At 43.6% G+C, this 16,824-nt stretch overlaps 1 protein-coding gene across 5 annotated transcripts; it reads left to right on the top strand.

The window, feature by feature from the left end:
• Window positions 1-852: 852 nt before the first annotated feature.
• On the top strand, window positions 853-16,824 carry ADPGK (ADP dependent glucokinase). 5 transcript variants are annotated; one of them, XM_026855650.1, is made up of 7 exons: window positions 853-867; window positions 3,279-3,504; window positions 4,710-4,772; window positions 5,033-5,153; window positions 6,990-7,186; window positions 7,998-8,096; window positions 9,084-16,824. In XM_026855650.1, exons 2-7 carry the CDS (start codon window positions 3,412-3,414, stop codon window positions 9,633-9,635), a joined length of 1,125 nt encoding a protein of 374 aa, XP_026711451.1. In that variant the 5' UTR covers window positions 853-867; window positions 3,279-3,411; the 3' UTR covers window positions 9,636-16,824. The 5 variants fall into 5 exon arrangements, 4 of the variants coding, with proteins under 4 accessions (XP_026711451.1, XP_026711449.1, XP_026711450.1 ...); XR_003399091.1 differs by lacking the exon at window positions 853-867 and having other exon boundaries at window positions 2,540-3,504; window positions 9,084-10,646; window positions 11,970-16,824; XM_026855648.1 differs by lacking the exon at window positions 853-867 and having other exon boundaries at window positions 2,540-3,504.

The raw sequence follows: 16,824 nt of genomic DNA, 5'->3' as shown, positions 1-16,824 counted from the left end.
GCCCACCTATACACCCTCCTCCGGGCCCGGGGCGCGTCCCCCAGCTCCGCGCTGCGGCTGCCTGTGGATGTGGCAGGGCCTCGCCTGCTGGGTGGGGCTCTCCCGCCAGCCGCCGGCACCCTCGGCGCGGCCTCCCCGAGCTACGGCGAGGCTCAGAGCTGCGCCGTGGGTTGCCGGGGGTCGGGGTTGGTGCTGCCCGGCAGAGATCTGTGGAGAGGCCTCGGCTCCTTGGGCCGGGCAGCTGCCAGCGCTGCAGGCAAGCAGGAGGGGAGGCTCGTCGTGGGGCACGAGGTGGTGCCGTGCTGCAAAACCTCGTGACAACGTGTCTGGGCGCTCACTGGAGCTCCTGCCTCTTCGTTAAACCTCTCTGTTCATTTTCCGGGCCTGTAGTTTCCCAGGGAAGAGAAAAGGAGGCTGAGGGGAGACCTCATGACCTTCCACAGCTCCCTGGAAAGAGGGTGCAAGAACTGGGAATGAGTCTCTTTAACCAAGTAATAAGCAATAGGACAAGAGGGAATGGCCTCAAGCTGCATCAGGGCAGGGTCAGGCTGGCTCTGAGGAAGGATTTCTTTGCAGAAGGGGCTGTTGGGCGTTGGGATGGGCTGCCCAGGGCAGGGGCGGGGGGGGAGTCCCCATCCCTGGAAGGGTTGAAGAGTCGGGTTGACTCAGCACTGAGGGATCTGGTGGAGTTGGGAACAGTCAGGGTGAGGTTCATGGTTGGACTGGAGGAGCTTCAGGGTCTTTCCCAGCTGAGAACATTCTGTGATTTCCTTGAGAGAGCTGGTGGCAAGTGTGGGCACCTGCCCGCTGCGTTGCTTAGTCAGAGGTGGACCTCAGCTGAGGGGATTAATGGTCCAGAAAACTCAGGTATTGGTGTGCTGCGTCGTTCAGACCTGGTTGTCAAGCCTGTCTCTGGAGACTTTATCCCCAGATGGCTTGCCTGTAAAAAAAAATTTATATACAGAGTCTGAGGGATTTGGAGCTGCTGGCCTGTTCCCAGAGCAATTGGGGAGCATCGTCCAGCAATAAATAGGTACGAGAGACAAGTTTATATAAAGTGAAGAAGTGAGCGAAGCCTTCATGATAGGGGAGAACTAACCCAGCCAAGGCAGAGATGCAAAGGAGAGAGATGAAAGAGGAAAGAGAGAGGAGAACGCAAGAGACCTTGAAGACACCCGTGCATGGGCAGGGAAATCCAACACCCTTTCTCTTTTTAAACTGGAAAGAAGATGAGGGGAAAGTTCAGTAATATCACGTTGATCTTAAAAGCTGGTTTGAAGTCTGACCATTAATCTTGCCATTATATATAGAGCTTGACTCACTTTCTTTTAAATATAAGGACATGACAGGATAACTTGACTTCAACTAGAAGATTTGGCCTTCACATGTTGGAAGTTCATCTATCTCAATGGCTGGGTTGCTGATTAAGTGTTAGTTGGAATCTGTCTTGCTCTTGCCTTATGGCTAATGCAGACTTTCTCCAGTGAATATACGACAAAATAGGTTTTCCAGTGCCTCATTTAGTTTTCTCTTTTGCCATGCCTTTGCTGAAAAAGAGTCTTGGTATCTTCAGTTTGTTCCTTGCTTTCTTCTTTGGTTTAAAGCGACATATATAAAAATATATATACACACACCAGACTCAAAGTTCAACAGTAAAGGCAGTTCATTAGTAGCATACCCCTGCTGTTAAGGGAGTTTATTAAATGCATGAGGTGTGTTAGCAGAGGAATGCCAGGGAGGGAGAAGACAGTTGGAAGATTATTAGAAGTGTCTCACTTAAAAGAACTGTGACTTGGTTTATGTCCCCTTGCATCTTTAATGATTTGTTAAAATACAAAATTGCTGACCTTTTGCCACAGTGAGTTTGGGGCTAAAATGCTGCTTGATCTTATTGTTTCCTTGGTTTTCTTCTCTCTGCTGTGTGAGGGGATTTTTCTCTCCTTAGCGTACGAGATGATGCACAATAAAGAGGATTTCTGAGCTGGTTACCTCGTGTACTGAAGAACCTCAGGGGATTTTAAATGTCCTTTATTTTGTACAATGCAACCTTCATGTGTTGAGGCCCAAATCATACGTGAAAGGTCACTGACAAGGAGGAATACTAAATGGCTGCCCGTTTCACACTGAGATATAAGCAAGGCATTGGCATTTGGAGTGTCGTGTGGGTAGACACAGAGTAAGTTAGAGATCCTGCAATTTTTCCAGATCTTGTGGATCCCTGTCAGGGAAGCTTGGGGCAGAGAAACAGAAACTGCACTTGACAGCAGTTCCAGAAGGTGCTTTAGTAATTGCTGGTATCATCTCAGTAAATATTTGGTATATATTGGTATTTCTCTGAAACTAGGGAGTAGAAGCAAGGGCAAGTGTTTGTAAACTAACTTACTTTCTTCCTAGGGCCTTATTCCAGCCCAGAAACTTCCCTGTTCTCTCCTCTAAATTATACTGTGTTTAAATTGAGGTAGCTGATGAGAAATGGGACTGGAATATTTCAGCCGCAGGTTAGACTTTATGTAAAGTCTAGATCTGCTCAAATGGTTCTTAGCACTTCCTCACTATTGCAGGATTTTTCTCCTGCTTCCACTATTTGAGAGAAGGTGGTGTGCTATTTCTGGAAATTTGGGATTGTCCTTTTGAAACTGTGGTTTTCAAATATTTCAACTGACAAATTGCTCTCTTGGTTTCTAGAAGCAGAACCAGCCTATGTGTGGGGTGTCTGGGTGGGTGGTTTTGGTCATTATTCAAGTAGTTGAAACTCGGGAGGCTGATCTAGTAGACTTTGATACTTCTAGCTTTGTTTTTAACAGTTTTTTTAATGTTTGAATTGCATGTACATTTAAAATCCATCATATGTATTTTTTAAAATCTTCTTTAAGAATTAAAAATTAAAAGTGCTATTCTTATTGTGCCTATTCCTTTTTGAGCAAGCCTAAGGCAGCAAATGAGGTACAACGTGTACTGCAACATAGGCAGCCACTTTTGGACCACACAGCTTTCTCTTTCTTGTTTTAATTCAGCAGAATATTAGAAATCCCTCTGTCCTCGGCAGTGCTGGAGCGCAATAAAAGCATGTCAAAAGCAGAATGCTTTAGTAGAGAATTTCAGGAAATTCATATGCCTCTGTGGTTTTTTTTTTTCATTTGGTTGGTTGTTTTCCCCCTTAGCATGAGAGGTGCGAGTAGCAAGTGTCGCTGGCTGGGAAGTGATCTCATTGCATTGTTTCTCAGGTGCCCTGAGGTACGCCTGGGTTTCCCAGTATGCATTTTCCTTCTCTCTTCCAGTGTCAACGCCTGTGTAGATGTGGTTCTGTCCGGTGTGAAGTTATTAGAGGCTCTCGGTCTTGAACCTGGGGATAGGAAAAATCATGCGGTCTTGAACTCCAGACAGGACCTGAAAGAGGCGTTTGCTCACTTCATGGAAAAAGGGGCAGCTGCCGAGCGCTTCTTCAGCGACGCTGAGTCTTTCCATCACATTGCACAGACAGCCTCTGAGTACCCTGGTGCGCAGGTATGTCCTCCCCCTGAAGATCAGCTTTAAGATGTTACTTATTTTCTGCATCATTGGTGACTCTTGTTCTCTGTCTAGTGAGAGTGCAAATCGTTTAGGAAAGAAAGTTACAATATAGCTTGAGTGTGTTTGTGACTTTCCATGGAACTCTGCACCTGCTGCAAGTAGTGGGGTTTTAAATGGTCTGTCCCCTGCTTACTTTCCCAAAACTGAAACGTCAAAGATGCCTCTAAGGATACTGTTATATGGGAGCCAGATGGGGCTGATGCTGTAAAAGAGGCTCTAACATCTTGTAATGAGGAGGGTAGTGAGGAAATAGATTCAGGCATTAGGAGTTGTAAACACTCCAGTCAGCTTCAGCTACTTAACACAGGATTTAAATTCTCTCTAGGAGTAATGAAAAGAAGTACTTTTTTTGAAGCCTCCCTTTCCAAAACCAAAGTTTTGTTGCTCTAATTTATAATGGGTCTTCAGAATCTAGATTAATACCTTGCTTGGCAGTGAGCTAATTTCTAGACTGCTTAGTGCTGCCTTCTGTGCAGTTTGCCTGCTGCTTTTGAAAATGAGGAAGAACTCTAAATGCCCGTTATTTGTCAAGACTCCTGTGTTGACTTATTTCTCACCATGTTTGCTACACTGGCCTTCTGCAATCACCTGATTATTAGCTGTATCCTTCTATAACCTGTTTTCTGTCACCTCTGAGTGCCTGCAACCCTCATGACAATCTAATTTTTGGTTTCAGAGCTCACAACAGAGTTCCTTACTTGAAAGTTTGACCTTTCTTACCTGAAGAAACTTTCACGCTTCCGCTCGCTTCATGTGGGCACAGGTAGCAGGTTTAACCTTGACTTCAAAATGGAGCAAGTTTTTATATGTTTGTCAGTTGTGCTAAAAAAACACGTTACCAACTGCCAGAGAGAAGTTGCACAGAAGTAGGGGCTGTTTGAGTTACAAATCAATTGATTTTTACAGGGCTGTTACCTGAAGGCGAATATTTAGATTTTAGAAAGTCAGAGAACACTCAGCTTGTTGAGATCTCTCAGAGAATTTTAAAATAGTTTTGCCTTCAGTCCTGATAAGCATTATTAACTTCTGTACTGCTAGATCCTTTTCTAAAATGCTAAAATCTCTAGCCTGTACTGAAGACTAAGCATGTATAAAGCTTTTGAAGCAAGGGAATGCCCATACTTGCCTCTGTTTTACAGCTTTATGTAGGAGGAAATGCTGCTCTCATTGGTCAGAAGCTCGCCACCAATCCAGACCTGAAGGTATGTGTTCCAAAAATTTCATGCTATTCGCTTCTCTTTAATGAAATTCACCTAATTTCCCTGTAGATTTGGGGGATCTGGCAGCTATTTCTTAGATTATGGTGGAACATATGGTTGGCCTTACAAGTTGAAAAGCATAGCTGATTTTTTAAAATTTTATTAATATTTTTTTATCAGTTGTCTGGGTGATGCTTAAATTCACTGAAATGGTGGCAGATGACATGGCAGGGAAACCTTGATTGTTTTTTCTTGTTTTTTAGATCCTCCTTTGTGGCCCAGTTGGTCCTAAACTCCATGAACTACTTGATGACAATGTGGTTGTGCCACCTGAATCCATGCAAGAAAGAGATGAATTCCATCTTATCTTGGAGTATCAAGCAGGTACCTTGCCAAAGGCTGAACGTTACATGGGAAGCCCAAGCATCACTAAGATATTCCTAGCTGTAAAGCTCTTGATTTTTGAAATTTGTGTAAATTATCAGTATTGGCAGCTGTCACTGCGCTAATCTGTAATTCCATGCACTTCAGGGAGCTGTGGTAGGTGTGGTAGGTCTAAAAGTCTTCTGAAACTTTCTCCCTTTGTGATGCAGTTACTGTAAATACTGACTCGTGTTGCCTAGCCATCCCTTTGGTTCTGTGTTCTTGTACACTGTAGCCTATAGAAACCGAGTGGACTTTTCATTTTGTTGTAATGCATAGCCTAAGCGGACATAATGGGTGTAATTCTAAAGCTGTATGAATGCTAAAATAGGCAAGAAACGTTCTCTGAAAACAAAAAAGGTACCATTTAACCACATACAGATGAAATTCAGGGTAACCCTAATGATGGCTAAACCAAATCTGCATGTATTTTCTTGCTGTTCTCAACTGGAATCATTTCACTCATCCTGTCTCCAAATCTAGCTTCAGAGAGAGTTGTGTGACAGAAAGGGGAGTATTTGGCAAGTAGGGAAGGCAAGAACCACCTTAATTAAACTTTTTCTGCAGCAAAACTAATGTGGAGCAGCACCCAAAGCATCCACTCTGATGGACTCCTGGCTGAAACAAGGTTACTATAACTGACAAATACCCTAACACGGTAGCCAATGGAAAATACACTAATCGTTAAGTAAATCTTAGTCTTCTTGCTCCTGGAAGCATCTCAGTTAGATATGTCAGTATATGATGTCTCCTTTTCTTGGCATCTTTGTTCTTGGGTGAGAACTGCCCTCCTGATGCAACTCTGGGGATCTTTGTTCTGGACAGAACTTTGTCATGAGACTTTTTAAGAGAAGGCAGCACTGACTGCTGTTGATGCTGGTTTAGTGGCTTTTCCACAAATGCTGGTCATATTCCCCATAGTGTAACCAGTATACAGTCTGGGAGAGCCAAGTGAAGAACACTGCAGGCTGGTTCTAAGGTGGAGATTCTGCCTATAATAGCCTCAGCGCTTCTAGTGGCTTTCTGTTCAAGCTGCCCTTTGCAACCTGTGTTTATTTATTCCATGTCTTTCTGTCCAGTTACCATTAACTGGCACAGGAGCTGCCTGCTGCCTGAACAAAGATGTGTATACAGATGGGGAGAGCTGGCAGAGGGCTGGCCAGTTGGACTGTGGCTTCGCTAATTTGTATCCTCTCTAGGCACACTCTCGTTATGCTGTTTTCTCATGGCTCGGTGTCCTGGAGGTGGAGCCCCTTTAATTTGTGATCTTATCCAGGAATAAAATAGTTTGCACATACAGTACAGATGCAGCTCTGTTCTGCAGGTCATTCCTGAGAGCTGTGCAGTCAGGAACAGTAAGAGCCATGAGAGATTTTAGGGTGTATCCTCATAATAGTTGAGCTAACAGCCGGTGGCTGCCAGAAGGGGTAGGTCTCCCCTCTCTTTGCATAGCCTGGACGCTCCAAATGTTTGGCTTGAGCTGGCTGTGACACTCACCTAATTGCATGCTAAACTAATACAACTGATTAAAACATCACAAAGCTTGCAAAACCAAACAAGTATTGAATTTTCCTTCTGATAAGACAAGCATCTAAATGAGGCAGAGGGAGTGAACGAAGAGGATGAATGAGAAAAAGAGCAAGATTTCTCATCTGGCTGGCAGTAGCTGTTAATTGGGCACAGTCACATTGTGAAATTGTGTCTTTAGATTCCAGCAGGAATCCAAAACAATCTGCAGATACACGGTTTGATTTGCTTCTCGTCTGAGTTAACTTGCTTCTATTTGTTTCACCCTAGGTGAAGAGTGGGGACAAGTGAGAGCACCCAATGCCAACCGCTTCATCTTCTCCCATGACCTGTCAAATGGCGCCTTAAATATGTTGGAAGTGTTTGTGTCCAGCTTGGATGAATTTCAGCCAGATCTTGTGGTACTTTCTGGACTTCACATGATGGAAGGCCAGAGCAAGGAGATGCGACAGAGACGGCTTATGGAGGTAAGATACTTGAATAGCAGTGTCTCCTTAATTTCCATTCCAATAAAGGCTTCATGGCAAAGTCTTGGTTTCTCAGGTTTAAACTTGTAAGTAGGCTGTGTCTTCAGATCTCCCACAAATCCTTTCAGTATTTCATGCTAAAAGAAGAGTGTGAACTGTAGGAATGGCAAAAGGCTAATCCTGTAACACTGATGTTTCATAGATTCAGTGGGTTGTCTAGGGAAAAAAAGGTATGGTCTGGTTGGCGGGCTGGAGTACCTTGACATGGTTCCGGGAGCTTATCTAGTGGCTAAATTACACTTTTTCTATCCCAGATACTAAGATGATCAAGGTTATAATCAAGACTTGCATTCTTTAAGCAGCACCTGTGTTAGATAATCTAAGAGGCAGCTTTCTCATCTGAGCCCAAAGGAGCTACACTAAGTTTTCTTTTTATTTGCAGGTCATTGCCTGTCTTACAGCTGAGTGCCCTTTCTGATGCAATGCACTAGGCTTTTTTTATTTATTCTGTTCTAGGATCAGCTGTTCTACAGCTGCTTCATATTTGTGAGGTTTCTGAATTAGTCCACTAGAGAAGTGCTGTGCTGGGTGCATATTAGGGTTAGATACAGTTTTCCTGCTCTGGGATTCTGAAAACTAAAGTTGTTTGTATTTCTTTCCCTTAGCAGTACATTCTGGCACTTGTCAGACATCTCATTTGGAATTGTGTTTAAATCCGTACACAAGAAGAGTAAAGAGTGTGTATCTCTGAGACAAACCTCCTTTATGAATATGTGTTTTAGGGTTGTTTTATTTTTCTGTACCCCTGTAGGCTGTGGCCTCCATCTCTGATATCCCTACCGACATTCCCATACATCTGGAGTTGGCCAGTATGACTGACCAAGATTTTATGAGCAACATTATACATCAGGTAATGAAAATGGAAGGACACACTCTTTCCTTTTCTTCAGTATCAGAATGCACAGACTGGCAGATGAATATGGAAGTGAAGACTTAAAATTAAGCTATCCATTTGAAGATTAATTGAGAACATGGGTTTCATGTCTGCTGTTGCATCTGAATGCTTCTGTTTTCACTGCTGAGCTTAGCAGAGTCTCCTCTGTGCAGCAAAGGAGAACTGTAACGACTTGTGGCTTAGCAGAGAACAGATTTGTTTTCTTTAGCTCAGAGCATTCCTTTCAGAAAGGTCTCTCTGGGAAGTTTCATTTAAGAGGTATCTTTCTGTGCCCTCAGACCGTTTTCAGCAAGGAGTAAAGATTTTTTGCAGATCTGAGTTTATTCAGCAACTGTATTCAGTAAAAATACTGTGCAACACAGTTGTCTCTGTGCTCTGATACACAGATTCTTTGCAGTCAGGGGCAGGTGACCCAGGAGAATACTTACAACTCCACAGATACAAGTAACTTTGGCTGGTTTGGATTTAGCAGGCTTGCAGATTTCTGGGGGGGGGGGGAAATTTGAATTTGAGCTTAGTTTATAATTTTAAAAAAAAACCTTGATTTCGTTGCAGAATTTCTTTCCTGCAGATTGTGATGGTTCCTTGTTTAACTTGACGCAGGTCTAATCTCAGTGTTCTGAGCGTTTCATGTGGATTTGATGTTTTCTTACTCTTTCTTGTCAAAGTGTGTGTCTAGGAAACTAATTGCACAAAATAAGCATTCACCTTTTGGAGTGAAATGTTTCCTTGGCGAAGTAATTCTTGCAGACTTGTAGAATGGGGAAGCTCGTGCAGTGATCTGGGGCTGCATCTCTCCAGGAAACCGGCTGCTCCCTTCTGCTGAGTGCACTGGCCACAGGGCCAGTAACACCGTACTGTAAGAACAGTACCCTGAATGAGGAAGACCGAAGTCTGATTCTCTCCCTGAAGGAAAAACTATTGTTTCTGTGTTCCTGTTAGCAGGTCTTTCCCCTGGTGAACTCCATTGGGCTGAATGAGCAGGAGCTGCTGTTCCTCACACAGTCTGCCTCTGGTCCCCATGCTGCCCTCGCTTCCTGGAGCGGAGTTCCCGACGTGGGTGTTGTCAGCGACATCCTCTTCTGGATCCTGAAGGAGCACGGGAAGACGGCGGAGCGGGCCTCTGACCTGACACGTGTCCACTTCCACACCCTGGCCTATCACATCCTGGTCACAGTGGACGGGTACTGGGGCAACCAGGTTGCGGCTGTGGCTGCCGGCGCTCGAGCGGCCGGGACTCAGGCCTGTGCGACCGAAACCATCGATACCAGCAAAGTCTTTCTTAAAGCTCCTTTGGAGTTTGTGACCTCCCAGATAGAGGCACCTTCCAAAATCTCTTTAAATCCAGACGAGCCAGTGGTGCATTGGCACAGAGAAGGCATCTCGTTCCACTTCACTCCTGTTCTGGTCTGTAAAGATCCTGTCCGGACCGTGGGACTTGGGGATGCTATTTCAGCTGAAGGACTGCTGTACTCAGAAGTATATCCTCAATAGAAAACTAAAACCCTCCTTTTTGTCCAATACTGTACGGTGTCTGAGGAACCATGGATTAGGATTTCAGCCAGTGGTGGTATAGGAACAGAATCAGGGTGTGGTGTATTTTCTGGGTATAACTGAAAAAGAGCCAAAGAATAATTCCAGGTATAAACTGTCAGATACATTCCAGTCACTTGGCAGCGACTTGAATGCCTCACGTTTGGGTGCAGACGTTTTAGTATTCAATGTGAAAGCTGGCTTTGCTTTGTCTTAAGCATGCGGGGAGGGAAACAAGTATTAATATCCCCGTTTGGGCTAGGTTTGCTGTTTGTAACTCTGAAGGGGTCTTGTCTGTCAGTGCTGGAAAGCACAACAGCCAGGAGAACTTCCTGCATGTGGATCCCAGGGAGAGCACCGCAGTGCTCGGCCCTGGCTTGACTCTGATCAAGTAAAAATAAAAGGCTCTTGCATTATTTCTTCTCAGCACATTGCTACATGGCAAGAGCAAACCTTCCGCTTGCTTGGTGTGATGATGAAATCTTTTACTGATAAATTACCTCTCAGGCTCTGTGTCCCCAGCATCGGAGGGAACCGAGTCCCAAAATGTGATGCACATGGTACCTCCTGAAATCACAGAGAAAACCTGACTCAAGGCTGTGTAAATTATTTTGGGTATCTGTTGTTTCTGTGACTAGAGGTATTCAGCTGAGCCCTGGTAACTTGTGCTTAGTTTTTGGGCAACTAGAAAATAATCAGGGTTTATATTTGGGGAGGGAGGTAACCACAAAACGTTACCTGTGTTCACTGTACACTAAATACCCCGAGATCCAGCCGGGGGGGGCTCACAGCTGGTGTTCTTTGCTAACAGCAGGTGCTTATATCTGTTATTTTACAGGAAAGCTGTTGAGTCATGGAGACTAATTTTCTGTTTGAGAATGGTTGTGCAGTTTCCCTGCCCTCCATTCAGAAGGGCCAGTACATTAGGAAAGGTCCTTTTGGAGGCTCAAAAGCTGCCACAGCGTTTTCCAGGTAAGACTGAAGTGAGGAGGGCTTTTTAGGGTTTGATGCTGGTTTTTTTCTTTTGTTTGACTACGCCACTGATGGTTTCTGTTCTCTGGACAGCCTTTGAAATTAAAAAAGTGCAGTCATGTGTCCTTGTTAAATACTTGTTTATGTTTTTTTCCTCTTCATAGTAGCACATTATAGATTGCGTAGCACCAGCATTTTTTTGTCTCTTTCCAGCATGGTTTTGTCTCTACTTCCAAGAAGTCCAAGTGTATTTGCATTGCTATCATACACGTTTTTTTAGTATAACTGGATTAAATGCAGTCAGCATGTCTCTGTGAGCCTGTGCTGTACCAGGATTTGTAGGAGGTTGCTTTAGGTCAGTCTTTGTGTCTGAATGGAAGGGAGAAGAGTCTGTGTCACTTAGGCTGGAGTGATCCGTTTCTGTAACGCTGTCATATGCTGTCAGTGATGTTCTGTTGGAAAATGCCACCGTGAATGCACTGGAAAGATAAAAATTGACAGCTGTTGTAACTTGTACTGACTTCACACACAATGCTGTCTATCACTGTATATTTAACTTTTGCTTTTTCTCTGAGCAGTCTTCTGTGTTGTAGTGGAGAAATGCAGTCAGTGCTGGGTCTTCCTGCAGCTTATCCCATCCCCATCTTCTGTTGAGTCTCAGCATTTTATCTCAGTGCAGGATGTTTTTAAGACTGGAAGTATTTCTGTCCAGATTTTTTTTATTATTGTTGATAAATGGTAGTTCAGTCTTCCTACAGAAAAAATAAATTTAAAAATTCTACTTTCAGCTGTTTAAAAACTCTGAGGCCATTAGCAAGGTTATTTTGCAACTTCTGATCGTAACCATCTGGCACACCACCCCTCAGACCACCAAAGGCCATGCATCCTGCCAGCGGGAGAATTGATCCTTTGCTTACGCCTGGTCCTGCTTTTCTGACATCAGGCCAAGCTGTGTGGATGCTCGAGTTGGAAACAAAACAAAACTAAATACACACAAGCTGTCAGTGGCAACCGTCCTGCTGCTGTATTTCACTTCTCTCTTCCAAAAATGTTTGCAGGGATGCGAGGCTGATTGGACTGGCATTGCCTTATGGCCATGTAAAATCACATAACTGCACTGACAGAGCTTGTCCAAGAGTTAAGTTACGCTTGCATTGAACAGGAGTGTTAGAGGCCTAAATTACCTCTCTTTTTTTTAATGCTACTTTGAATAAATAACTGCTGTAAACAAATATGGAAAAGGGGTTTATTGTTTAGAATTCATCTGGGCCTAAAAGCTAAACGCTTAATTATTAACTCCTCCTTCCTGTTCTTTCTCACCAGGTAATGTTTCTTCTTTGGCCTGTTACCGGTGTGCTGTATGCCTGGCACCATGACTCACTTCTCAAATGCCAGTAGCTGATGATGGCTATACTGCTGCTCTAGCTATAGATCTGCTTTGAGCAGCCATACAGAGCTCACCTGGTCACCACGTTCACTTACCAAGGCTAATTCTTAACAAGCGTGACCTGTTAATCATAATTAAATATGCTGTTGGTATCCCTGATCAAGTTTTGAAACAATCTATATGGTAATAAAAACCTAAACTGAATGGTGGGACCCGGCAGCCTGCCTTCACTTCGTGCTTCATGTGCTGTGAGCATGATGTGCTTAACTTCCCTCTGCCTGCCTTACTTAGACAGGGTTGCTGAGGCTCTTGCAGTCCTTCTCGTGTGCGTATAGGCTGTCTTAGCACCTCTGCACAGCTACAACAGTGACAACAAAGAAAAGCTGCTTTATCTTTACCAGACCTTGCTGAACAACACATGGAAATAGCTAGTGGGGCTCTTTTGGCATGTACAGGGCCAAAAAACCTACTGAAATTTCTGTTGATTGTGGGGTTTGTTGTTTGGTTGGGTTGGGGGTTTTTTGTAAAATACAAAAGTCCTTGGTAGGTGAGAGATTTTTAGATGAATTTATTTCATGGATTATAAAAATCCAGATCTCTCTTCACCATGAAGAAAGAGATCAGTTGCAGAAATACCAAAGCTTCAAACCCAGGCTTGAAACGGCCTCTGCTTTCCCCTAATCCTGTCTCTACAAATTCCGTTTCTTCTCGTGTGTTAGTCATACCTTGAAATCCAGGGATGGATGACTCAAACCTCGGCTAGTCTCGTACTCCTGAACGTTTCCACTGAAAATGTTTATTCACACATAGTTTGCTGAAGAGGCAGTAGATGAGCTCATCACTGTGACAGTAAGCTAGTGGCTCATGAGATGATAAAACCTGTGCACATTGATACTTCCACTTCTGTGTGCCTGCAGCCAGTGCAGCCATGTTGGGTTTGGTTTTTTGGCTTGCCCTCGATCAAAAATGAGCAGTGCCTCATCTCTTCTGTGTACGTTGCCTACGGAAGGTGAAGCGGTGGGTTATCTGAGATAGTGAATCCCAGGCAGACATTGAAAGGGTATGTTCCTCTGCTGCGGTGCCCATGATGTGCGATGCCTACCTAGCTGGGCAAGACCCAATCTCAAATCCAACTCTTTCCAGCTTAAAGGCTCTTCACTTCTCTTTTTTTCCTCTCCAGGGGAGTTTCTCAGCATTGCTAAGGATTTTCTTTACTCCTGTGTTTCTTGGTTATCTGCTGTTGTGATAGGAGATCCAGTTAAGTTTTCTTTTTTTCCCATGGGTTTCTTTTTACAGAATTGGTGCTGAAATTTTCTTCTCTAGCCTTTGAGCATTGCCTTTAGCAAAGACCCTTATCAGCTGCTTTGACCCATGTTAGATGTTGCTTCTCAGCTACTGGAATGCAAAGCCTGTACTCGGTCCATTTCCAAAGCCCGATGGAGAACCGTCAGCAGTGTGTTTGTATTTTAATGTATTTGCTATCTGTTCTCCTCTGCCCAAGTTCGTTTTAAGACTAGTTAGTCTAAGGTAGGGGTTGCTTTTTGTAGCCCACTCTGCAGTACGCTTCCCAACAAAGGGAATAAAAACCAGATTTTTTTAAAAACTGTGAAATCCACTGATGCTACTTGTGGTTGGCTGCTTTGTTGTTGTGGTTCTGTGATGATGTACTGGATTATCAGGAACTGTGTGCCACAGGGTGACCTTTCCAACCACATCCTGTGAAAAAGGTTAAAATGAATACTTGGACAGTTTTTGCAAAAGTTGTACAAGGCAGCATAACTCTCCAGTTACCCTAAAAGTTGTTTAAATCTCTGTGCTATTGGGCACTTTTTTGGAGCTTGCAGCTTAGGGTGAAAACCGATGCTGTCATCAAGGAGGGAGCAGCTAAACTGTCTCTGCGTTGGTATCTGGCACTGGCTGCTGATACCCTTGCTTGGAGCAATCTGTTCTGAAGCAGCACTGTCAAGTACTGTCACACAGTGTGCTGCCTTCCTATTTCTGGTGTAAGGAGACTCATCAAGTCTTTGAGAACATTTGGAAGAACAGTAGAAAAATGGAGAGGAGTAATGGATTTATATTTTTATTACTTTAGTTGGATTGTTCCTACGCCCTGCATTAAATCAGTATTTGAATGTGAAAGTTTGTTTCAAGCCATATTAATTTTGCTCTTCTCTAGTACAATTAATGTTTTGGTAAAAGCATAGAGTTAAGTTTTAAACCTGTGATCATACCAAAGCGGTAGTCTCATGTTTAAAAAAAAAAATTGTATGTGTAGAGACTCATTTGTTAGAACCAGCTAGAACAGATGACACAACAAAGACTGTCTCGCATTCCTCATTCAAGCACTACTGAGGTCCTAGAGAGAGAAATGAGAATATTAAATTATGTCTTTGCTCTTTGTTTTTAAAGTTTGAGTGATAAGGGGCAAAGAAAACCTATTTGCAAGACTTTCCTTTGTGTAGCATATCCCTTGGCCTGCTCTCATCGCTCCTCTCTGCCTGAGCAATACTGGGTCTGATTAAACCCTTCACTAAAACTTGATCTTAGAGCCAGAAATGATTGTTCTCTTGTCTGTTCAGAGGTGTCAGACGAAGTTCTCTTCTGTAACAGATGGAACAGTTTCTTGTATAATATCTCAGGTGGATCCTAAGCGCCAGCTAGCCTGAATTCTCAGGGAGTTATTGATCCAGACTCTTGTGGGAGGATGTTCTCTCAGCAAAGGAAAACAGTGCAGGTTGGAAATAGCGTGCGTGGCCGTTACCTTCTGCACTGGACCCTGGGAAAGGCCCCTGTTCCAAACAGGTCCCTGCACTCTGAAAGCTGAGCCTGGTACCAGCCTTGGCTGAGAAGATCTCATAGCAGCTGAAGAATACAAATGCTGTCAGCTAAGGGGGAATGATCTCATTAAAATGCAAGTGGGGAGACAAAAAAAAAAACCTGAAAATCTCCCCTGTGAATTTTTCAGGAAAGCTGCTCCTTAGTGCAGCCTGGGTAAAACTGGGTTCAAGTCTTACCTGTGTCTTTCATTAAAAACGACTGATTGCTTTGTGCAGCTTGGTTTGAGAGAGTGGTGAAGCTTACCTTTTAGCAGAACTGTGTTTTCTATTATATAAAACAGTCTTGGCAGATAAACTACTTGTAATAGGTGCTCTTTTTTTTTTTTTGTAGTGCATCTCTGTGTGGAGCTTATTGTCTTGGTAAAGTTTGGTTTACTTCATGCAGCACTGAGGCTTGTCTGTCCCTGTAGAAGAGGCTTTGCCAACTGAAACCCCTTTATCATGGGGGAAGTCTGCATCTTAGGCAAGAACAGGATGTTGAGTAGGACCCAAGGTCCGCCTTGCTCAATGCTGCTGGTCAGTGACCACAGTTGGGCACACGAGATTGTACACAGGAGCAGGGCAAGGACACTAATGCTGCCTGTATTAGAAATCGGCATCCAGTTGTCTTGGGGACCTGAAAATCCAGGTATCTGGATGAATACATGTTGCTGGACAGACAGATCATGAGGCTTGGCTGAAACAAGGTCCTGCTGCCCAAGCATAGCTGTCTGAGTGACTTCTAGTTTCCTTCCTGTGAGGAAGTCAAGCTGCAGTCTAACTTGTAAGCTGTATTATTTAACCTGGTTAATGATACACCTTTCTATAAAAATAGGGGAAAAAACATCCTAAAGCGGATGGTTTCTGCTTCCCTAGAAATTAAACTCTTTATTCTTTTCCATCTTAAAATTTCAATTATGGAGGGGGAAGGAGAGGATTAGAATTATGGCTGATGCCAGAAACAGGTTTTGGAACATAAGGTGTGATTTCCAAAATCCCTAAATGACTTAGTACAGTCCTGAAAAATCCCTTGCTTAATTCCAGCTGAAAGAACAGTCCAGTCTCATTCTCATCATTAGATAGCATAAAAAAAAGCTTTCCATAAAGATACTATGAATTTACTGGATGCAAGTGCCATCATCACAGTACCCATGGGGAGGAGAGGGTACAGGACTGGGAATTGCAGTTCTATTTATTATCCAACTGTAATTACAGATTTTTTTCTTCCTTAGACATGAAGCACCCTTCTGCTCTGTTCAAATCCAGAAAGTAACAAAGTACTACCACTCCTTTTCACAGGAGAATTGGTGAATCATCTGCATAAGCTTTTCACAAAATATATATTTATTTTAAATACCTTTACAGTACCTCCAAATGAAGTATGCCCTATGTATTAACATTTATTATTACATATAACATTATTATGTGTAACGTTTACCCTATGAAAGCATCCTAACAGCCAAGAAGGAAACGGGTTGCACCAGTGAGACTGGGTGAGGAGAGAGATCTTTGGGCCTGAGGTGGGCTCTTGAGAACAGCAGTGGGACAGGGGCTGCTCCCCATCTGTGAGTACAGCAGACAAGTCTGATAACGCTACAGTTTGGTTTTTTTACAACAAGCAGAAGGCAGGGGAAGGCAGCTAGTAAAATTAAAACAAAGGGTCATTAGCAGGTGGAAGGAATACCTTCCTGCAGGAAAGATGCTGGTGCTCACCTACCTGTAACCACACTGTTCTGGGCACTGTTCCCTGTGCTTGGAGCTTGAAAGCTTTCCTGATGAGATTAAAAGATAACAGCAATCAACTGCAGATGGAAAAAACTGTCAAACTCCACTTTTGGGGGTAAGGTGAAGTTCCCATACCCTGCCTACCCTTGAGCTGTGATCTTAACCTCTTCTTCAGAGGTACTCTGTTACACTGCAGTAACATTCAGTGTAAAAAGTTTAATGTGAATAAAAATCACTGCACTGTACCTGA

This window comes from Athene cunicularia, assembly GCF_003259725.1.
Source record: "Athene cunicularia isolate RWA chromosome 10 unlocalized genomic scaffold, athCun1 chr10_part1, whole genome shotgun sequence".
Taxonomy (NCBI): Eukaryota; Metazoa; Chordata; class Aves; order Strigiformes; family Strigidae; genus Athene; species Athene cunicularia.
The sequence above is the reverse complement of the archived record's forward strand: the minus strand, read 5'-3'. Positions and strand labels throughout refer to the sequence as shown.